This window comes from Triturus cristatus, chromosome 9 (genome assembly GCF_964204655.1).
Source record: "Triturus cristatus chromosome 9, aTriCri1.1, whole genome shotgun sequence".
Taxonomy (NCBI): Eukaryota; Metazoa; Chordata; class Amphibia; order Caudata; family Salamandridae; genus Triturus; species Triturus cristatus.
This window is the reverse complement of record NC_140592.1, coordinates 589,554,533-589,578,825: the sequence shown is the minus strand read 5'-3', so window position 1 is coordinate 589,578,825 and position 24,293 is coordinate 589,554,533. Positions and strand designations below refer to the sequence as shown.

At 45.1% G+C, this 24,293-nt stretch overlaps 1 protein-coding gene across 1 annotated transcript in view; it reads right to left on the bottom strand.

The window, feature by feature from the left end:
- The window catches only part of DHX34 (DExH-box helicase 34), a 403,223-nt gene that overhangs the window by 99,291 nt on the left and 279,639 nt on the right, over window positions 1-24,293 (bottom strand). The window contains exons 13-14 of the mRNA XM_085625635.1: window positions 4,965-5,085; window positions 4,031-4,137 (exon numbers count right to left, since the gene is read on the bottom strand). Coding sequence (XP_085481761.1) covers window positions 4,031-4,137; window positions 4,965-5,085 — 228 coding nt within the window. The remainder of the gene's footprint in view (window positions 1-4,030; window positions 4,138-4,964; window positions 5,086-24,293) is intronic.

Below are 24,293 nucleotides of genomic sequence, written 5' to 3'. Positions count from 1 at the left end.
GTGTGGTAAACTTGTAGATTAAACCACTCTCTTTAAACATGGCAGTTATGTAGCTAGACATGAAGTTTGTACCTCTGTCTGTCAAGACCTCCTTAGGAATCCCCAGTCTGAAAAAGACTTCCAGAAGAGCCCTAGCCACCACAGGAGCTGCAGTGGCCCTACGTGGAATAGCCTGTGGATACCAAGTGGCATGGTCCACCACCACTAGGATGTAACTGTGTCGAGATGCTTTTGTAGGGTTTAAAGGACGAACAATGTCTATCCCTACCCTCTCAAAGAGAGATACAACCACTTGAGGTGGAATTAGGAGGGCTTTGTAGTGCTACCTGACTTACAACTGGCTTGGCTAGTGACACAGGAGCGACAAAACTCCTTGGCACTTGAGACATGTGGGGCCAGCGAAAATGAGGGACAAGCCTGTCACAAGTCTTGCTTTACCCAAGATGTCCTGCAAGGGGAATGTCATGTGCCAGGGAAAGAAGAAAACCCAACGTGTCCCTAGAGTGGGAGTTTATCTTAGGTCCAGCAATTAAGAGTCAACTGAAAGTGGTACCTGAATGATTTGATTGGCTTTGTACTGGACGTGTTGGCAACACCGTATTGACCGAGAGGGAAACACAGTTTCCAGCTAACTGAGCCCGAGCGAAATCTAGTGAGTAGCTATCTCTTCCAGGGATGGTCGACCCATTTCAAATATGGTTCAATTCCAGGACACGTTTGAATCATTGCATAACTTCTAAGGGTGTCCAAGGCAAACACTGCCAAATCCCTATCCCTGGCCCTCGTCCTCAAAACATTTTTCTTTAGCCATAACTTGTTTGCCTTCTTGATGGAGGTTGTGTCGGAGAAGAGTGTAGGTCTCCCTAAACTTGAGAAGTTTGACTGGATATACTTAAGCCAGGATATCGACTATTCCATGGTACATGTTAAGCAATCCTCAATTACATCTCTATTAAAGGAGGTCTGAACATTACACCAGAGTAATGGAGGGGCCAGTTTAATACAATCTTCGACATAGTGTCAGCCAAGCTCTCTGTACACCATAAGTTTATGACTGCTAGGAGCTGCCCCAATAACCTTTGGAGCACCCTATTGAAGGAAGCTGGATCTCTATATTGTGTACTAAAACAAAGTACACTGTGCAGAGTCCAGGTAATCCCCAGTTGGTACACAGAGGTAAAAGCAGATCATTCTAATGCTCTTTTTTTGTGATAGTGTGGGTGAGCAGTTAGGCTTAACAGAGGGTAGTGCTAAGCATTTGCTGTCACACACACAGGGAATAAATGAGACACACTTAAGAATGAATCCGAGACCAATGTGTAAAAATAAAGACGTTTTTTATGTTTTTTTAGAGACAAAGAACACCGTTCTAAGGTAAGTACTTTTCGAGTCCCGGATCGGGTGGGAGACAGTGCTAACGATCTTGGAAGCTGGTGCACAAAGATGAAGGGTGCCACTTGAAAATGCACTGCAGGTCTCCTTGGAGGGACGGAGGTCGCAAGTGCCGGGGACCAAGGGAGCAGAGCTGGTTGGTCAGTGCCAGCGCCGGAGGGCCGCGAACAGATCAGCCAGGCATCGTATGTCTTCAGGGTCCTCGTGGCCAGGAGCAGGCAACTTGGAGAGGCGTCCTCGAGACAACTGGGCCAGTCAGTAAGTAGGTCTCAGGTATCTCGAAGTCCCTCAAATGATGCTTGCTTCTGGTGCTTTGGGAGTCCGTAGTTGACTCTTCTTCTTGGTTTTTACAGTTGGGGGTCCGGTACCCTGGTATTGTGCATCTAAATTTGGTGGTAGGGTGGAAAGGCAAATCTGAAACTCGGGAGCTGTTGTACCTCTTCTTGCTTTGTTGCTGCATCAAGGGGCAGCAAATTGACAAACTGGACTTCACGGGATCGCTGCCTGCAGTATGCAGGGGAGGGATCTCTGCATTCCAAGGGAGCTTCTAGGCAATTCCTTGGAGGATAGAGGTGCTCTGGGGTTCTTGAAGTCCTTTCACGTTTCAGGATGACACAGCAGCAGCAATTGTCGAGTCCTTATTGCAGCTGGCAGGGTTTTGCGCCTTTTCTTTCTGCAGCAGGGCTTCTGGCCTTGCATAGCAGGGCTTATTTTGTCCTTGTCTTCTTTGGTCCAATGAATCTGAGGTTCAGGTCTCGGGGAGCCACCTAAATACTGGATTTAGAGGTGTTACAAGGGGAGACAGGTTATAGCCAATGGGTTATCTATATTTTGGGTGTCTACCCCCTCTAGTGACCACTTCCTTTGGGAAGAGGCGCTACCCTAGCCCTGATTGGAAGGTTTCTCACCGTCTCAAGATGGTGGTTTTCAGTAGAGGGGTTCACCTTGCCTGCCACGCCCTAGGAGTGGTGCAGGCTGAGGAGGGACCCTCCTCCTCATCTAACTCATCTTACCACCTTTCCACATGCCAAAAATGGAGCAGCAACCTGCAGCTTCGCCTCCCCCACTATCTGGTGGTTCCTGGGTTGGATTTCAAAGACTTCATTGCCTTTTAAGCTTACCGACCCGGAAGGCCATTCTGACCTGGAGTAGGCATGTATTGTTTCTGTCATCTGAAAGTGCTGTCTCTCACCCCATGAGGTCAGAAACATGTCTGGTGTTGGCAGGCTGGTAAAAAACCAGCCAGAGATCCTAGTAGTGTTTGGTTAGGTTTCAGGGGACCCTCTATAGGGTTCACCAGTGTGAATTTATTAATAAATCCAACACTGGAATCACTGAGGATCTATTAAGACAATATGTTTGGTACCAAACATCTTAAAATTAGTGAGGCCATCATGGAACTAGGAAACTCGTGTTGACAAGTATGCAGCCCATGTACTCTTTATAGCTTCCCTGTTCACGTACAACATCACAGAATGGACTCGACATTGTAGGGGCATAGCTGCTCATGCTGATATGCCCACACATAGGATATGGTGTATCCTTCCTTAAGGGCTAAAGGCCTGCAGTAGAGGTGACTTACGTATATCTTATGCAGGGTAGGGTTGGCAGGCACATAGGGCTGTGTGCCATATCGACTCTTCAGATTTTCCTGCACCCAGAACACAGCCTGCAATGGAAGAGTGCATAGCCTGGGTGAGGGGGCCCTGGGGTGGCGCAACCAGTGCTGCAGCCCCAGAGGGCCCTCTTCAGTGCCCATGCCCTAGCTACCAGGGGTAGCACTTACTAGGGGCTTACAGGGGTAGTTGAAGTTGTGCCAATCGTGGTACAGTGTTTTGGGAAAGAGATCTGGCACTCGGGACATGGTTAGAAAGGACCCAGTGCACTTACAGTTCGAAAGCACATCAGGCAAAAAGTTGAGGCTAATCGTGCAAAACAAGACACTTTCCTACACCTATTTTTCTTCTATCTGTAGCTTATCCATTTTACAATAACAGCAAATCCCAGCACATATCGATGTTGCTTAGAATTGCTTAGAGCACCAACACTGTACAATCACTTGCTTTCGCTTTCCTTCAGACTCTTCCATATACATGCAAATGTTCACAAACAAGGCCTTATTTCTTTTACTAACTTTTAAGTGGGGATCGAAATGTGTTAAAACAGTTTTGCACTGCTGCGCCCTCAAGAAAGCTGCAAGGAAATAAAGCTCATGATAGCAGATGTACATTTATAGAGCTTAGCAAGTACAAATTAATATACAGGGCATTTTAAGGAAATAGTGAAGTACCTATGGCCAGGTATGCACTGAGACGTATAACAACATATATTCCTGTTTCAAAAATGCCTAATACAAACAATACAAGCTATATCATACTATTTAGGTATTTTAAACAGAAATGTAAGGTGGTCCTTCCAATCACTTGAAAGGTTATTGGGGTTGATATTCAGATGCCTTCGTCCACTGATACGAAATATATCACAAGCAACTGGAAGTCACATCTTCAAAAACACGATATCATGTATATTCATGACTGCAGTTAGTGGAATAGGTTGAACTATAGCTAAAACAAATCTGGATGGATTTACATATTATTATAAAGTGAAAGGAAACAATGTAAAAAAATGAGTGACTCACTTGGAGTGCGGGAATCCGAATGCAGTTGACCACGTAAGGCTTGTTAGTTTCCAACAGAGACACGAAGGCCAGAAGCTGGTGGTGTTCACTCATTCCTTTCTTAGATTCTGCAAAAAACAACAACTGTTCACAGAGTGGCGAGCACAAAAAACATGCACGGCTGACAGGTTTGACCAGTTGCATGTAAGGTAAGTCGCTTTATCAAGAAAACTTGGGAAATACCCTTTACCTACTATTTGTTTTCACAATTTTTACTTTAATTTTTTTTTTGTATTCTTAAGAAAAGTCACATAACCACAATGGTGTGGGCATTCGATGCAGTACATACTGCCTCAGTGCCCTAGACTAGGATGGTTATCTTTTAAAAGACTTATTTTCCCCTGTGTTTTTCTTGGTCCCTTAGTTCATTATTTTTTTATTCAATTTTCTATTTAAGTGTAAAAGAAATAGGTGCAACAACATTGCTGAAAAAATATAAACAAAAACTGTTCTACTTTGAAGGCTGCAGAAAGACATCGGTGACGAACCTCCAGGCACCACACGTAGCTCTCTATCTGCAGTGAGACAGCTGGCAGGAAATGACGTTTTACTGACTGCCTCAATTGTTCTTCATAATTTAGAATATTCTAATGTTTGTCGGTACAACAGACTCATAAAAGAATTTGGTTAAACCTCCTGAAATTGGCTCTGGGTCATTTTGGTTTTTTTTAAAATATTGTACTAATATTTTCCTAGATGTAAACAATGCATATTTTACAAATACCATTACAAGAAGCAGTCTCACAAAATGCAAGTATATTAACATTAGATTGGAGTCGAATAGCCAATATGAAATTTAACTCGAGTTAGCACATACACATTAGATTTCTATACATGCACCTTAATTCAATATATGTGTATTCTATAATTGAACCTCATCGTGCATTCTCAGTACCTTGCCTGTCACCACCTGGAGCATCATCGTCTTCATTTTCAACCTGGAGCAGTTCAGGGTTACTGGCAAACACGCTTGTGGGATGCATAATTATGCCCTGTTTGTTTTTGGTGTGAAAAACCTGGATAAAAAAGTTAAGCAATATTTATATTCAATTGGAAAGAAAATGTTCTAGCATTACTGCTAAAAAAGCAGTTCTTTATGTTTTAACCAACCACCAGACAACACACAAAGATGGAGTTGCTTATTAGCTTTTATGCAGGGACTGTAAACAGATTCAACAGCAGTCATCACTAACAAGCACAGTCAAAGCCAATAAAGTTAACATTAAACTGAACCAAATGGCTTTGCCAATACTTGTTTAATGTAGACTCGTGTCATTTATCCAACAACTTGCTGAGAGACTCTGGAAAATCCTTTGTGTGGGTAACTCAAAACATCGTTCCATTGTGCATCAACAGCCAGGCTTCAATCGCCACCCTAGATAACAGAAATTACATTTCCATTACAATTTACTGGCAGGAACTAACAATGATACAAAGAGGGGGATATACCACCATGTGACCATTCAAATGTATTATGTACTGGATCTCATATCAGAATTGATTTAGGTGGATGACCACCATTAAGTGTTATTTACAACATTACATGTTGACTAAATGTGATATTGTTTCATTGCATATATGAATTAATATATGTCTCTTTGAACATAACATACTGCATTCCATGATTGTTTTGTCAATTGTGTCTAACTATTTGGGTCTTTTATACCCCTAGCACTGTGCGCAGTGTCAACCATCAGTTGGTTGTCCTTTTTCCTTAGGAACTAGCAATGCCATGCCACTCTGCTTTTCACTTTCAGCAAAAGGAAACAACTCTTTCAGGAGGTTTGACACGAAACATTTATTGCAATCTTATCTTAAAAATGCGATAGTTGACACTAAAAACGGTGTTAAAAATCTTGTGACCCTTTTACCCGAAAAAATAATGCTGTTTGTTGTATGCCTATTATCTTGCATGTTTTTTTTTTTTACACATTCTTAAATGCCGTAACTTTTTTTCCCAATGAAAAAGAAGTCAGAGATCAAGCAGAATGTGGGACCTGTCCAGAGGTGTTTGTATGTCAGAGCTTGAAAGTGTTGATAGCGCCCCACAGCAGACGTCATCAAGCATGAGAAGAAGCCGCTCACAATAGACTGCTCTTCAACGTGAGAACGCTTCCATCAACTTTAAATGAACAGGGTTGTCACAATAGTGGAAATGTGTCTGAGCGCCAGACTCAAGCGCAAATTGTACCAGTGGCGGCTTGTACAGAACGGGGGTGGCGAGGTGAAAAATATATATAATACTTACCTCTGCACAACCGCCGTCCCTCCTCCATCATCTCTCCTCCTGGAAGGAGGAAGCACACAGGCTCCCCTAAGCCAATCATGATGCTGCTGTCACCAGCATGACAGCAGCTTTGTGATTGGTCTGAGCGGACTGTTTTGGCACTCGGACATAGAATAGGAACCTGTGCATGTTCTTCGCCCAGGCTGAGCAATACAGCCAGGTGGAGAACATGTTAAGTGTACATGGCTGTTTGGCCGGCCAAAGACGGCTGGCCAAACCGTCATGCGCACTTAAGTGCACATATTCCCTCCTCCCCTTGCTCTGACAGTCCAGCCCGACCCCGCCCTAACCTGGCTTGCAATGAAAAATAAAATGATAATAACATCGTGTTATTATCATTTTATTTTCCTTTTTTGCACTGCTGAAAAGCAGTGGGGCGACGCTTCGCTGCCTTAGTGGAGGAGCCGCTGCTGAATTTTAAACAAAAAACAGCATTTGTTCTGGACTAATAATTTGCAAAACTCGGTACTACTGCTTCAAGTCAACAACCCAGGACTTGAATCAGTAATCCCATGTTAACAATAAAGGGAATGCTTGGGGCACCCCTTTAGGTCACAGAGCCACTTCTTGACCTTCGCACTACCATGGACAGGCCTTGACCGCAGTGTGCAGGCTACACGAACAAATTATCAGTGCCAGTAAAAAGACAGGATGACAGTTTTACAAGTAGTTAGTTCTCTCAGGACAAAGGGTGCATGCCAGTATACCATGCAGGCGACATCCTCGCCCCCACAAACACATTCGAAATACTCTCTTTCGCAGGCATCTAACATTTTCTGCGACTATACACTCCTGTACCCATCATGAAGTCTCCCAGAGAAACACTCAAACCTTACTTTGACGAGGGATAATCTCTAATACCTTCAAAAGAGGACATAAGGTCCAGTTTCTGGAATCTCACCTAGACCCTACAGACCTTGCTGAATATAGCACTATCCCTCACTTTCTCTCTGTCAGAAGGAAAATCGAGAAAGCATGTGCCAACAGCCGCAAAAACAGAAAATTAGGAACCACTCATACAGAGCTATCGGTCCAGCACAGAGTAATGCTGTAGCATCAAAGTAATCAGTATCGAATTGGTGGGGGTTATGCATGCTACACTGCTCTAATCTCACTAAACCTCAAGTTTCCTTTCGCAATCTGGAATCTCTAATCCCCATCACACAGCAAATCAGGCGTGCTCTATCCCTAACCCCCTTCAGATATAATTCAAAACCTCAACTGCTCCTTAAGCATCTTATTTACCATCAGTAGCAAACCCCAGCTCCTTAGGCTCGTTGGCCTTACTAGAAGACATCTCTACTTGAGCTTTCCACGTGTATATACCTTATGAACAAGAATCTAAAATGTCCCCTATTATATTGTACAAAGCCCCACTGGTCACTGGAGGGCGGTTTGGGAGTTCCGGACCTCCTTCACTGCTATCAGGCTGCACAGATAAGAATCTTTGTCGAATGGTCACGGGCAGAGTCTAAAAAGCACTGGCTCTTTATGGAAAAAGCTCTTGCAGGGCAGCCCCTGTGGAAGATTCCCTTTCTTCCAAAAAGCGCACGCCCCCTAATCTATACCTCTCTTCTATCACCAAGCCAGCACTGGGAACCTGGGAAAAGGTGGTGACTCATAGATGCCTCACCTCCTTTCCCTCTCCCATAACACCGATTGTAGGGAATCCCAACTTCACTCCGGCCCTTTTAGATCCAGGGTTCCACCGCTGGACCCAGGCAAGTTGTAAATCAGCGGGGCATCTATTTAATACGGAGAGTCAGCAGTGTTGGGAGGCTGGGATAGGAAGAGAACTGTCTCAGAAAGAGTAGGAGGAAATCTATTACCGCGCCCGACACACAGCCCGCAATATTCCGGGCTTCGAAACAGCCACAAAAATCACAGCATATTGGTACCTCACCACTAATAGATTACATAAACATAGACCATCTAAATCACCTGACTGTTGGCGCCAATGTGGTTCTGTTGGAACGCTATCACATATCCTATGGGAATGTCTGAATTTAGCTTCATACTGGGATCAGGTCCTTTAAGAGATAGACACGTATCTAGATAAAGAAATCCCTCAAATCCCGGCATATATCCTCCTTGGTCTTCCTAACGCACTTACTTTCCCTCTAAAGTCCCACAGAGGCAGGCAGATAGGTTTAGCACTACAGGCGGCCCTTCAGAATATATTAATGCACTGGGGCACTCAAACTATTCCTACTCATCAAGGCTGACTTCATAGACTCTGGTATATAATGGGGATGGAGCAAATCACCCTCACACTGATGAACGAAAGCTCATCATTCCCCAAACTTTGGAAGCCCTTTTTAACCCTTCTTACGACAGAATTTCGTGAACTTACTTGCCCTAAGTACTTACGCTTACTCCGCTTATCGGAGTCTGCCACAACTCTAACACATAACAGCTGATTTGGGTTGGGTTTTGGTGGTTTCGGCTCTATTTTTTCATCATATTGAAAGTGCAACCAGGTGCGGGTTGGTTGGGTGGGTGAGTGGGGGAAGTTGAGGGTTTAACATAATGTCGCAATTATTACCGCCAGTGGTTTTACCATCTGTCACATATGTATGTTGTTTTTGAAATACAATAAAGGAATGTAAACCACAAAGCCCCGCTGCTACCCAAATAGATGTGTACTCAACAATAAAAATGCTAATTCCTTCCCTAGGCTGGAATATCTGCTACAGTGCAAAATATATTGCCAGCTAGCAAAGTGACCCCTTGTTAACCCTGGCTCCTTATGCGCACTGCGGTTATTCTACCGGCACTCCCAGGTCACACCTGGATCACGCTCTTTGTACAGTGCTCTGGAGTATCAGCAGCTGAATGGCGTGTTAAAGGGCATTTAAAGATCAGGAATAAAACATGAGCAAACGAGCAATATTCACTCATCAAGTCCAAAACGTTATAATGGAGCAAGGTGCCTTTGGTCACTGCAATCAGAAAACCGGAGTCTCAGAACAAAGTGACAGCAACACTGGGTCAGTAGAAGATACAAAACTCTGTGCCTTAGATTGCAAATCTTGAGTTGACTTACTAGCACCGATCAATCCAACTAACATGACCAGAAATAACGAGACAAAGAAGTAAAGAACAAGTGATAACGTGGTAGAAGACAAAAAAAGGTTCAAAAGAGAACAGAAGGAGTAGTGAAAGAAAGGAAGATCGAGGGAGGAGTGAATGAGAGAGGCTCACTTCAATTAGTGAATTCAAATGTTTACTATTTATAAAAGAAATAGCTGTACACCCGGAGAGAGCTTTAACTTGCTCTTGAGTGGACACAAAGGCAGGGATATGATATACCACAGAAGTATTCCGAAAACTGCCTGCACAACATGTGAACTGAAATTAATTTGTGAAAGGAAAAAATGTACAAAAATTGATCAAAGTGACTGGGAATCCAAGGAACAGAATGACCCAAATAGCAATTCATATCACTATCAAAGGAGAGAGAGAGGACTAGGTAGCTAGTCCGTATCCCCGGGGTTTTTATGTGAGATCAAAAAGGACTAGCCTATTTGTGAATTTACATAGACTCAAGACTGTAAGGCAGGGTACAAACCATTTTGTTTGTTCATGAAGCCCTCACCACCTTCAACACTATTTTCATGGTAATTCTTAGGCGTCAAAATGATAGCATTGTTCATTAAATCTGTTACAGCTACTCAGACAGAACTACTGACACCTTTTAAAACCCATAAATCAAACAGCTCCTAAGTTACTAAAACTAAATACAACTAAAGACAGAAGGGTGCCAACAGGATGCCTGCAAGCGGCAATGCTGAATCAAGGACTGGCAGAGTGGGAAAGGGCATTTTAGCCATAAAGTGGGAAGTATGAGTGTCAAAACAAAAGTGCCACAATCAATGCACTTAACTTAAGATTCCAGATCAAGTCTTGAAAACAAGCTGGGTTTTTACGATGCAGTAAAAAAGTTCAGTCAAGGCAAAGCCAAGGGGAAATTCTAGCAACTCACATTGGCGGCTAAGAAGGCTTCAGTGGGCTGGGACCCTATGTTGAGGCAACCATGCCACAGATTTGAAGGCCAGTGTTCAACAGTCGTCTTTTTGCCCTTCTGAAATTGTTTTAGGAAGTATGTGTGGAGATGTGATTTCAGCATTTTTGTAGTGCATTCCTATAGTTTGTACGGTCTGAAGGCTTTCGAATCAGGGTACCATTCATGGTTCTTCTCTTTCTCGTGGTCAGAGACACAGTCGTATGGTGTTACTGAAGTAAACAGACTTTTCTGATGAAATCCTATTATTCAAGCAACAGGAGACAACTCTGGTTTGCATTAAATATGTCCTTATTAGTCTTGACCATGAACCCATCTCACTACTGAGCCATCATTTTGATCATCTTATTTCTTCACTTAGGGCCTCACTGGGTCGATATCATCCTCCCCTACTGCAGATACTGTCTTCCCCAGGTCCTTTTCAAATTGGATGTAGACCTGTGGTCAGAACATTTGGCCCCCTTGTTTATATACTGCAGGCTTAACCACAATATCCCGAAGTCCTGGCAAGGCGCTATTATCCACCCAATTTATAAAAGTGGTAAGAGAAATGACCCTAAAAACTACAGAATTATAGCTCTCCTCGAAGTCTAATAGCGGGCTACCTAGCAGGCGGCAGGTTAAATGGTTTTTGTAAATAATAGCAATGCCACCGCCCTTGCCTGTCATTCTGTCCACCCTCTGAATTAAATACCCCGGGGGAAGTGCTTGGACGATATCCGGCTCCGAGCAGAAATTAAGCCAGGTTTCTGTAAGAAACAGGACTTCTGGGTTTGAGTCTTTTAAGAACATCGAGATCTCCGCCGTATGTTTGGGCAGAGATCTGAAGCTAAACAAGAATAATTTATATAGTTTCCTGGAAAGTGAGGGGGAGGCAGCGAGTGAAGAAGATTCAAATCGACAGTGTAAACACCTATTATGAAGCCCATCGAGCGAGATAGAATGGGCACATTTTGCCCCTGGGATTCTATTTAACTGTTTAAGCTGCGAGCTAGTGTAGCGGTAATGGTCTGGGGGAGAAGAACCAGGGGTTCTGGCCCCTGGGACCGTTCGGGCATGGACGGGCGCAAGAGGGCTTGACTTTGGCGTGCCTTCGGTGCTCCCGCGGCGTGTCCGCTGCGCGAGTCCACTGCGCGGTCGCGTCATCAGGTGCCTTTATGGGCGTCAGCCGTGCGTCGACTTCCAGCCACTAGAGCGCTGACCCGGCGGCTGCCAGTGTGTGTGCGGGAAAGAAAAGGGATGCCCTACTACCCCTTAGCTTTCACACAGCTCCCCCAGTAAACAGCACAATAAAAACAGTTTTTAAAAACTAATAGCAGCAAAAAAAAAGTAAACTAATAGCAGCGAAACACTATGCCAGTATTTTATTGGAAGAGCTGTCGGCCAGGGTCGAATCAACAAAAAGCCTCCCCTATACCAGACCGGCTTTTTGGCTAATTCCGGAACAACTAGTAACATGCTTGCATTATCCGTTTTGATGGCGAAAGCGGCAGTTCAATGTAACCAACTTGATTGCTGCTTCGTTGACTTCAAGGCAGCCGTTGACCGGGTGCCACGAGGCAGTGTAAGGCAAAAATTAGAGAGCTGGGGCATACCCCCCATCCTCTTAAAAGCCATAATCCAACTCCACTCGAAAACCTGGATCAGAATAAAGTTGGGAGAAGGATCTCATGTCTCACGGAAGATTCAGACCAAAAGAGGTGTTAAACAAGGCTGCGTGTTGGCTCCACTCCTCTTTAATTTGTTCATCTCGGATCTATCGCCCATGCTTGACAATGTCAATTCCCAACCCCCACAAATAGATGGTATCTGTATTAGCAATTTGTTATACGCTGACGACCTTGTGTTACTAAGCCACACAAAAGTAGGATTACAGAGATTGCTTGATCAGTTGGTTCCATATACATCAGTCAACTCCCTCAAATTGAACCTGTCAAAAACAAAAACAATTTCTTTTGGGAAGCGGAAGTAGCAGAGAGGAGGGTGATTTTTCAATAACAAAATAATTGAAACTGTATCCCATTATAAATATCTGGGGATTTTTCTGGACACCAGAGGCTCCTTTGTAAAGCAGAAAGAGGCAGTAAGGGCAAAAGCACTGTCACTAGAAGTCGCTTCAGCGAACCTTTCGAAACAATTACTAGGCCCAAGCCTAACTCCACTGCTAAAGGTGATGAAGGCCAGGATTACCAACTCCCTATCATATGGGAAGAAGATAATGATGGGCGCAATAAGCATTCCACTAAATAAATTAACCACCAAACTTTTTAAGCGGGCATGGCGCTTGCCGAAATCCTTATCGCCAGCTCAAGTTAGACTTGAACTCGGCCTACTAGACCAGCACGGTGTCGAGGCCGGCGCGTTTATCAAGCTCTGCAACAGACTGCTCAACTCCCAAGAGGGTAGCCTGGAGGCTAGATTTTGGAATGAAATATTGACCAGCCAATCCAGCCAAAAACATCGGCTTCACCTGGACCATTCCTTGCAGCTACTCGGCATCAAGGAATACTGGGGAACAAATCCATCACAGCCGGCGTTAAAATCTGTTATTAGGAGGATTGTCCGGCTGGGGTCCTTTCACTCAGATAGGGCAACACTGTCCAGAAGGAAACATGCCTGGGCGGTCATCTCTGACTTCAAACCAGGGGTTGAATCATCTTATTTATCAAGCACGTTTGCACTTTTATGGAACTTAAAGTTTATAGCCCTGAGGCCAGGAGAATGGCCTTTTTTAGAGCATTTACCTGAATGGCGGCGCCCTAGTGTTAGCACCGAATGTAGGGAATGCGGCTATCACTCTGAAGCAACGGAGCATATAGCCTGCGTATGTCCCGCATTGCTCACCGACAAAAGGACTTATTGCGGGACGAATGGAATAAACTCAAAGCTCGTACATTTCGACAGGCTATAATAGCCGCCTTGTCCTCAGATAATACGTAGTTGAACATTCGCTTCACCAAATTTGTCACCAGAGCGGCCAAATTGCTGGAGAAAAACAGGGCCGCCAATCTCCTTCCCTCTGGCTGCACTGCTACGTCGCTCTACAATCCACGCATGATCTCCTGATTTTCCAGAATAGTTTACACGAACATTGTTTCTTGCCTAATACTCGCTGTTTACACTTTTCTATATGTTTTTAAAAGCAACGCTACGATGGTTTTGTCAACTAAGGTTTTGTCTATCATAGGCAACTAATCAATAGTCGGTTATTTTAATCATCCTCCATTTTTTAGTAAGATATTGGACTTTTTCAGTAATAATTTTGTGCTTTTTAATAATTTTGTAAACATGAATTACGTGTTTTAAAAAAAAAAATGTTATGGTTTTAAGTAATCACACAATAAACCTGAAATGTAAATTTGAAAATTACTGCAGATACTGGCGTCACGAGTTTCGTGCACCGAATTACTGGGTCCATTAATGCACGTGGTTCCGCAAGTCCAATTACAGAGCACATTTTAACCATCGCCAAATTGAAAACGTGAACAGTAAAAAATGGGTTTTACCGGGCGCACTCCCGATAAAACCGTGGCACAATGGTATCTGCTACTCCTCCTGTCTCACACTGAGGAAGGGGCCAAAGGTCATCAAAGTTCTTATCCAGAGAGGTATTTTTAAGAACTCGCAAAACCAAAAACAACTGATGTATCTAAAGGTACGTTCATCGAAACGCGATCACAAATCAGGATTTAGGATCGACTATGAAGAATGTTATCACTGCTATTAGTGCAAAATACCATCAACACAGGTGATGCCAATCACAACACAGGTGATGCCAAACACAACACAGGTGATGCCAAACACAACATGTCTGCAGTGACAAACACGTATGAGTCTGAGCTTTGGGCAACTGCATTTTACTAATTTGTTGAACACTGAACGCCGCTCTAATTTTTCGACTTCTAAAGCAGGACAGCACTGCAGCCGTAGAATGATTTGCTTCTAAAATAGGCTTGTAAAGTAAATATTTTTAAGTGGTCCATTAGTAGAAACTGCAGCCCATAGTACATAATATTTATTTAAAGAAGCAAAAACACCTTTGAGCAAAAGGGACAGCTTTTCAATTATATCAACCTTTTGAGAAAATAATTGTATTTTTTACAATATCACGACGATTTGCAATGCACCAAAAACAGAAAACAAGACAGCTGGTGGGCGATAGGAGAACCTCCTTGAGAGATCGATAGATGGCAGCGTTCACCAAGGAATGAAACATTATGCCACAACTGATTCAGAACTAATGTACTTCAACAAGAAAACCATTTCAGTCGTCTAGAGTTCACAGTATAAACAAGCATCGGCAATACTAACGGATCTGACTTTTTAAAAGAATGTTGTATGGTAATGCGAAACATTGACGTAAATTGCATGGCAATAGATATGTATTTGTGTGGAACCAAAGAACCATAGAATATTATTGGTGTAAGTTAAAAAGTCGAGTGACAGTTGCACTGTCAAGCCAGACCTAAAAATCCATCTAGGTTAATGACTGTTCTCTTCCCATCTGTTCTGCTGCCAGACATGAACAACATACATTATCTAGTTATCGAATACATGTTAATATCATTCAATATTCATGTATGTGCCCCTGAAAGTTCAAGCTTAGGTAGCAGGATAAATAAAATGACCACAGCTGCTAGAGGTTAAGAATTTTTGTTGTGAAAGCCCATATTCCAGTCCAATCAAAACACATACTCCTGTCTCCCAACATGTGGGCGGAGGCAACCACTCTCTAGTAATGATTACAAAATTGCCTGGAGGTGTCAAGCATACCAAAAAAAACACACGCATCAATTTGGACGAGGAAGGTTAGAGTAGAAATGTGTCTTCTGATCTAGGCCCAACAACAGTCTAGAACTTTTTTAGACTGAACTAGTAACTTCCGGAAAGGGCGATGATTAACAGTTATCAGATTCCATATTTTGAACTGACCAACACTTACTCGGAGTTAATTGGATATAAGAATTTATGCACAAAGTTTTATTCCACGGAATTCTAATGGGCTTTGAATGTGAAGTAACACAAACAAACCATGGTATTTCAAAAACAGCCGGAAGGACATTGTTAGCTAGTGACAAGTGGTATATTATTATTATTATTATTATTATTATTATTATTATTATTATTATTAAGAGATTTACCCAAGAAATGAAAAGAAAATGTAAGAAAGAGGATAATGTGGCGTGTACGGTCTACCCAGCGTTCAGCACTTCTCTTCCTCCCCTTACTAACTTTCTGCAAAGCAGTTTTCCCTAACTCACTCTCTGCCCACAGAATCTCCATCAGTCGTTGCCGTTCAATGTCTCCACAAGCTTTCTCTCCAGCTCACTGACAGTCTACACACCTTCTTTCCCATGGAAATTGAATGCTCAATGCTGTCTCATTTCAGTCTGCACAGCCCTCCCTCAGCTCATGATGTGGAGTGTACCCCTCTCGCTGCCTACGAAGCAGTCTTCCACAATCCCTCATTTGCATAGAACATCTAAGCAGGGTCACCTTAAGAATTTAAGGGGGCCCCAGGCAACACACATTTTAGATGCCCTGGTTCGGAAGAAATTTGAATGATTATTACCCATTTCCAAATAATTCAAGCCTGCGTGATGACAAATGAGGATAGGATAGGATGAAGATTTATAAAGCGCACTAATACCCATAGGTGCCAAGGCGCTGGGCGGGAGAGAAGAAGAGAGGAGAGTGCAGAGCTGCTGACTAAACTGAGAAAAGCCAAGTATTCAGCAGCTTTTTGAACACCGGTAGCGATTCTACATGGGAGATCGAAGAAGGTAGGGTATTCCACAGTTTTGCGGCACCCACAGAGAAGGAGCAACCGCCCCATCTGGCTTTGCGGACTCTAGGGGTGATCAGTTTTCTCTGGGAGGAAGATCTCAAGGACCTCCCAGGCATATACCATTTAAACATGGTTTTCAGCTGCTGCGGGCCTTTGTTATGCAAGGCCTTGTGAACCGTACAGAGGGCTTTAAAAGAGATTCGCTTCCCAGTAGGGAACCAATGCAGAGTACGAAGCCCCTCCTTTGCTGAGTGCCGTTTGGGGATATTAGGGATTAGCCTGGCAGCCGCGTTTTGTACAACCTGAAGCCTGTTCAGGGAGGCGGTGCTGATATTCAGAAACAGGGTATTGCAGTAGTCAAGCCGGGAGGTGACTAGTGCAATGACCGTGGGCCGATGCAGTGCTGCTGGAATATACGGGAGCACCTCTCTGAGAGTTTTTAGAATGTAGGAGCAAGTGCTGACAGTGCGGCTGACCTGAGACTCGAAGGTCAGGCCCACGTCAAAAATGACCCCCAGGTTTTTGAGTGTCTGAACGGGAGCAGGAAGGGGACCGCAATCTACCGGCCACCAGGCATTCGACCAGATTGAGGTCTGTGAACCAAAAACTAGGGCCTCAGTTTTCTCTGCATTGATATTAAGGGAGTTATTCTGATCCATCTGATAATGCTGGTCAAGCACTGGTTACATTTCCCTGCTATCGACTGCAGATCATGGGAGACAGAAATCTTGATCTGCGTGTCGTCAGCATAGGAAATCACCTGGAATCCAAAGGATCTGAACAGCTTGACCAGCGGGGACACATACAAGTTAAAGAGGGTAGGTCTCAGGGATGAGCCCTGGGGAACGCCACAGGGTAGGCTGAATGCCTTAGATCTAAAACCCCCACAGCTAACAGTAATATTTCTCTCTGTCAGAAAGGAGTGGGGGACCTGCAGGGCCTTACCCGAAAATCCCACCTCTTGCAGACATTGGACCATTCGAGTGCAGGAGACGGTGTCAAAAGCAGCCGACAGATTAACTCCTTCAGTGCCCATGACGAGATGGTCTCGTCATGGAGCGCGGTTGCGCTGTGCCCATGACGAGACTATCTCGTCATGAACCCCGCCCGCTAATGAAAGGGCGGGGAAAGGGCGGGGCACTGAAGGGGTTAAGCATAATCAGCACTACCGAGCTACCCTGGTCGACCTGCATGCGGATGTGATCAGTGGCAGCAATAAGGGTGGACTCGTTGCAGTAGTCGGCGCGGAAACCATTTTGAGACCGATCTAAAATCTCATGGGAATCCAAATAGTTAATCAACTCAATGTTAATGAACTTCTCTAGGATTTTTGTGGGGGCAGGGAGAAGTGAGATGGGGCGAAGATTTTTCAATTCAGAGGGTGCCAGCATTGGGTTTCTGTAGTAGAAGCGTAACAATAGCCTCTTTCCAAGTGTCCGGATAGCAACCGGATCGGAGGATATTGTTGAACACCTTGCATAGTAAGTCTGCGATCGGGTTGGGGACCAGCTTGTGAGTGAGGGGCGTGCAGGGGTCAGAGGGAGAGCCAGACTTAAGGCCCCTGAGAAGGGCCAGAGTATGTTGAACAGTGATCTGGGGAAAAGTTGCAAGAGCCGCAGGGGGACTACCCATCACTTGGTCTGCGCAACCTCTGCAACCTCCAATTCTTCTGTTTCCATAGTACATTTTAATTAAACTTTAACAGGGCCACACAAAAACAGTCAAAATAAGTAATATACGGGACCCCAAAAACCTTACCCTGACACTAGGTAGGGAAACAGAGTTAAAGTTAGGTAGAGACAGAGAGAGGTTTAGAGAGACAAACAGAATAGACAGAAGTGAAATACAGAGAATGTTCACATTCCTTGAAAGCCCCTTGGAATATGGGGGCCCTGAGCAATTCCCACTTTGCCTATGTCTTAAAACCTCTATGCATCTAACTCACACTATTCGCTTTCTGCACAAGAGGTCTCCCCAAACCAACATCTTCATTGTTGGCCCACTCGTATTGTCTAAAACGAAACACCTAACTGACCCTTGCACAGCACTTGTCTCACACTCCTTAAAGACTGCACTGTGCTTCTATCACTCACTCTTTACTGTCTGAACAGCACTTCAAAAAGACCCTCATTAACTGCCTGCACTGAATTTACCACTCACCCTACTCACTGCTTGTACTGCACTTCTCACACTCACCCTACTCAATGCCTGCAAAGCGATCATCTCATTCACCTTGCACCACCAGCACAGCCCTTTACTTCCTTGCCCAATACATTGCCTCCAGCTTTTATCACCCCCTTGCTCACTGCATGCACAACACAACTCTCCCTCAAACGGCTCACTGCCTGAAACGTGCTCATCTTATTCACCTAACTGACTGCCTGCACAGCACTTTTCTTACTCACCCTACTCACTGCCTGCGCAGCACTTGTTTCACTCATCCTACACAATGTCTATGTAGTAAGTATGTAATGTGGTCTCGCAACCTTGTCTTTACATGTGCTTCTTTTTTATTGTAATTCTGGTTCCACACTCAAGACTAGAATGGTGAGTGCGAGATTCACCGGCAACATTAGAGTCAGTTGCTGTGTGATCCTCAGAACCGCCTGACACTCCCGGTCATGGGTGCATCTATGACTTGTAATAAAATCCTATTGATTATACCCTGTGCCCCATCCATGCTTAACGACCTACACAATGCTTCTCTGGTTGTACTGACTACCTGCACAGAGCTTCTATCACTTACCTTATTCATGCCTGCCACTTCTGTGAGCTTCTATGCGATAGCTGTATTTTACCAGTAAGTGTGTTTTCTATTAAGAAAGGAAATGTATAGTTTAACTGTGAGGGCCTTTATCTCTCAAATCTTAAAAGACTGCTTGGACTCAATCCTCTGGCAAGTCAGGATTCAGCCTAAGTGAATCATACTCCCGACAGGGTGAGCATTCATTCAAATTTTATTGATTGAGTAATTAAAATCATAAAATGTAAGATCAACAATTACACAACCATGATAAAAGCAGTGCTTCAGTTCCGAAGACCAATGAAAGCATGAGCAGAAAGTAGCATACTGTAAAAAATAAAAAAAAAAGTAATGTGGGTTGTTAGAAGGTGGTTCTGACCATCTGATCCGCCCAGATTTTTCGCTTTTTGAACACCTAATTTTTAAGGTTTTACTGTGGGAGAGACTCCTAAGCTGGGACTCACCCACAGTGAACTCATGATGGAACAGACTGCATGTGGGTTTCACCAGTGTCTGCCTTGTGAGCGAAGGACGCTGCGCTGCAGCCAGGGTAAGGGTCACCTGACTGGTTACATGTAGACGCGTGTGCACCCGTGTAAGGGCTGCGCAGGGGAGATTCCTATTGTGCGCAGCCCAAGAGGAGGTACAGATAGAATGGTGTGGCAGGAATTATGCAGAGTTGGGTGGTGACATGGAATACACTTAATAATGTGGGGAGAAAGTGGGATGGGAAATGGGAAAGTCAGTGTGCTTTATTGTTACACTGTAGGAACACTCCATTACTCTCCTATGAAGACAGGGACCACATGGGGTAGTTCCACTTCCGTAGGGCCTACAAATCCCAGACATGCACCAAAGTACACTGTAAGTTGTATAAAAAGAAGTATTCTGCGGAGTCCAAAGCCATATCTGTACTGCTTATGGGTCACCCAGAAATGTCATATTCCTCTGACTCAATTCATAACCAGAGCCTGGCCGGGTGTAACCCTGCCAGGCTGGATTAATTTCCTTCCTCCCCAAGCTGTAGCATCAGAGGCCTAGCCCTTCACTGCAAGCATTCCAAGGGCGAAGGGGTTCTCTCCAAGAGGGAGAGATGGGGGTTATGCAGGTTATCCATCAGCAGCTGTCACCCGGTGCCAGGCACCAGGCCTGCTCCGGGCCATGAAGTCAGCAAGGGGAAAACGGGGCTTTTTAGTGACCATGTGGCAGGAGACCCATGGACGACGCCATCTTGAAGTATCCCAGAGGCCTGTACAGGCGGGTGGGAGAAGGGACAGAGAGGTAATTTGTCGCTACAGGATAGGGCAGAAGTGCCTTCCTACCAGCCCCCTCCAATTTCTTTAAAAAGGTCTTGCACCAGGAAGAGGAGCTCTCTCTGGGGTGTGGTCTTGCTGAGGAAGACTGGTGCCATGGGCAGTTGGAAGAGGAACCCCCTGACTGTCCCAGGACACTGGACTGCGCCTTTGAGGGAGTCCAGGGCCAGTGAGGAGAAGTCTGGGCCTCTGCGCAAGGAGAAGAGTGGCCCAGAAGGACAGCCAGGTGAAAGGATGGCGCAGGGAGCCAGTGAAGACAGCTCCTTGCAGAGTCACCCTCTTAGAGGCAAGGAGGGTGGTGAAAAGTGCTCCAGGTGGCTAGGGCTGGCCACCAGGAGCAAGAAGAGGCCAAAATGGCAAATATCGGTCCTCTGGGGCCTAAGATATGCCCCCCAGAAGGTAGGCGACCTTTGACCTCGAATCAGACCGACGATTAAGCGCGTGGGGCTCCAATGCCGGTCTTGGAAGTGCCCCCGGGGTGGGTCAGGTCACGGGGGCTGCCCCCAGGAGAAAGTGAAGCCGGGGAGTGCCGTCGTGTCCCCGCGAAGGTGCCACAGGGCCCAGGCTCTCCACCCCCGGCCCCCCTCGAAGTCAAGTCGGGTGAAGTGGCCTGCGGGGGTGCCAGGAGCCAACCCTGGCCCCCGACGAAAACAGAGGCAGGGGAGCACCATTGTGCCCCCCATAAAATGGTGAGAGGGGCCCGGGACCCCCAACTCCTGGCCCCGCAGAAGTCGGGGAGCGCCGTCGTGTCCCTGTGAAGAGAGAAGTCAGGGAGCGCCGTCCCCATGAAGAACCTCCAAGGACCCGGGACACCTAACTCGGGGCCCAGATGAAGGCGGCAGTCGGGGAGCACTGTCGCGCATCCCATGAAGATTTCCCTGGGGGCCCGGGATCCCCAACTCCAGGCCCCGGTGTGAGGGTAGAAGAGGGGGGGGTGCCGCCGCACTCTCCCGCTGCAGGAGGAAGGTGAGTGGAGTGCCGCCGCACCCCCCCCAAGGCTCCGCCCGACTGGCAGCATCATCCGTGTCTGCCTTCAGGAGCTGGCAGACCAGAATGAAGAGCCGGCTCCTGCGGCAGCACGCAAGGGTGCTGGCTAGTCGGGGAGCCAGCGAGAGCAGCCGGAGGTGGGCTCCCCGAGATGCCCTCCAAACTCACCTGAATGCAGGGTGCCCAGGTGGGACTGGGCCCCTGGAGAAGTGGAGATGCGGCAAGGGGCCACCAACGAGGCAGCGCGGTTCAACCCAGAGCAGCGGAAGAGCCGCTGCTACAAAATGCACACCAAGTGTGGAAGCACCCCAAAATGCCTAGCATAGGCATACGGAAGCCTTCGAGATAACCTGCTTGTTTTTGGCATGTGGTGGCCCCAGGAGGATGGGGCCACAACCATTTGTTGGCAACTGTGCGGGGGGGCTGTAGGAGCTATGCAGACTCCCAAGCACGAAAGTGAAATGTCCCCACCCTCAGTCTCCGGGGACTGAAAGGAAACACCCCTCAAGGGCTCAGCCATGCTTCAACACCAACCTTAGGCTGGAACTTTTGTTCTGCAGATGGGTGTGGGTGTTTGGAACTGCACCAAGGTGTGAAGGGCTGAACTTGGGATGTCTTGGGAGAGGCACTCCCTAGAGGTGAAAAGGTGCAATTGCACAAGTGGTGCATTTACATGATGTTGTTTCTTTTGAGGACTGGAAGTCACATGTGATATGTGAAATGATAAGCGAATGGGGGTTATGTTGCTAGGCATTCCTGCTAGGGTGGCTGGTTGTAAATGCTTAATCCTGTGATTATAACTGTGATGCCTTTTAGGGGCTTTAATTGCATTGCATTATTACTCTTATCAGATACCTGTCATTCTAAAGGATGCTTAGACATGTATTCTTGCTACTGCGTTAGTTGAAGAACAACCTAGAGTTTCAGCCACTGTGATTCAAGGGCGTATACTGTATGGTCAGTATGAGATGCTCAGTCAGGGTTATGTGACACTATGGCGGGTGTTCCCATTATAAATGCTTGATGAGATAATGGGGTGGGCCGCCACTGGGATGGTGCCAGTGGGAAGCGCCTTCACTCCAGGTTATTGTCAACCCACTGCATTTGGGGGCAAGATGATGTGCACCAATGGGAGTGGTGGTACTACACCACCTGCTTGCTGGAGGGGCGGGAATGCTACGCAATGTCACAAATTAATTCCAACAGCTTATGTATATTTGTAAATCGATGCATAGTAATGAGTACTGTTTGTGTGTAATAAATATACTCTTCATTTTTATAAAGAAAAGTATAGACTGGACAATCAATTATTGAGTGTTATTTCTGCGTACTTGTAAATGGCGATTAGTAGCCCACACCACCTCCTTTGAGTAAGCCTTAGACTGCTCTGCAACGCTACAATGGGGTGTTTGGTTCCCAGTGAAGGACAAATGTATGCATATTGTTTGTGCAGGCCTCTTAAATAATGCCTCATTTTCCAACATGGGCCAATTTGATTCCTCTATATTACAGATCTACAATTCATGTCATATATAAAAAGACAATTCTACCCAATAAAATCATTAATTTAAAAACCCTATTTTATGTCCTTCATATTTACATTTTATATATGGATGTCTTTTTTTATAAGTGCAAATAGTCCTATGCAAATTAGATTTCTATACTAGATGGTTTAAAGCATTTTTAACAGCAGTTCTTTAAATGTAAATAACCAAGTTTGCTATACACAAGTCACAAGATTCTGGTTTCTTTTTTGCTAAAGTCAAAAATGTTGTGAAGTTTGCCTTCATGATTATATCCTTTGGCTTAAAATAGACTACCAGAGCTTGTCTACAAGTTAGTACTCCTCGGTTATTAAAATGGCTTTTTAAATATCTCCTTCTTTCTTCCATCATTGCTGGGCATATGCAAACTAAGTGGATGATGTTTTCTTCCCATTGGTTGCATAGTCTACAGGGGATCGACTTAGAAGGTCGTAACCATGGCATTGCATGCGCTGATCCTGGAAGATGGCCAAATCTCGCTTTAATAAATATGTTTTTTATTTTTGCAGACCAAGGTGTTTCTAGGTAAAGCTGCAATTTGGAAAACATGGTGACCAGAGTCTGGCATGTGACTCGTATCCAGAGACATTTTAAGGCATGTGCATAGTGGGCAATTGCCACGGGCCCCCAGGCAAAGTGAACTTTCTCTCTATTTGACTATCTGCGTATTCCACTCTCTGTCTAAACCTCTGTAACTCTCTGCCTGCTTCTATGTCTGACTTTGTCACCCCGTGGCATTTTTTAAATGTTTGGTGTCCCAGCAAAGACATAGTGTCATCAGTGGAAGGTGAGGCTGCCATGTTGTCTAAAAGAGCGACCAAGAACATTTCTGAATGTTCCAATAGTGGTAAATCCTCTACTTAGTTTTGCAGTATGTGTGGTAGTTTCTATCATACCTCTGACGCCAGGAACTGTTATGCCATTGGAAAGGAGTGTAGAAGGTGCGGGCGTAAGGTACATTTTGCCATTATGTGCAAGGATAAAGAAAATAATCGTGGTAAAGTGGCCATCGGGATTGACGAAGGGCCTGAAATGGGTAGTGATGTTCTCTTGGATAGAGTGTTGTGTGTCAGCAGGAAAGTTTGTGAAGGAGTGACTGCTGGCAGGTTACGTTGACCAAATGCAAAGTTCACCATTAAGGGCAAGGTTTTGGAATTAATGGTGCAGTCAGGGTCACTTTACACTATCATACCGAAAAGTAAGTGGAAGAGAGAGTGGTTGAATGTGTGATTGCTACCCAGAGATAGCAACCCGGGCGGATACTCGAGAGCAAATTGACATTACTGGGCATATGCTTACGGATATAATATTCCAGGAAAGGAGCGTACAGGGCAAGGGGTAAGTTGCTGAATCAGGTCCTTCCATTATGGGATGGTACTATCAGTTTGATTTGCATATTATCATTAATTCGTGTGCACCTGCTGAGGATATGGGGATTGAAGATTCAACTTTAGAGGACTTTTTGCAAGGGGCAAACAAAGTGTTCAGAGAAGGAATATGTCCATGAAATAAAGTTGAAACAATGGGCTGTTCCCACA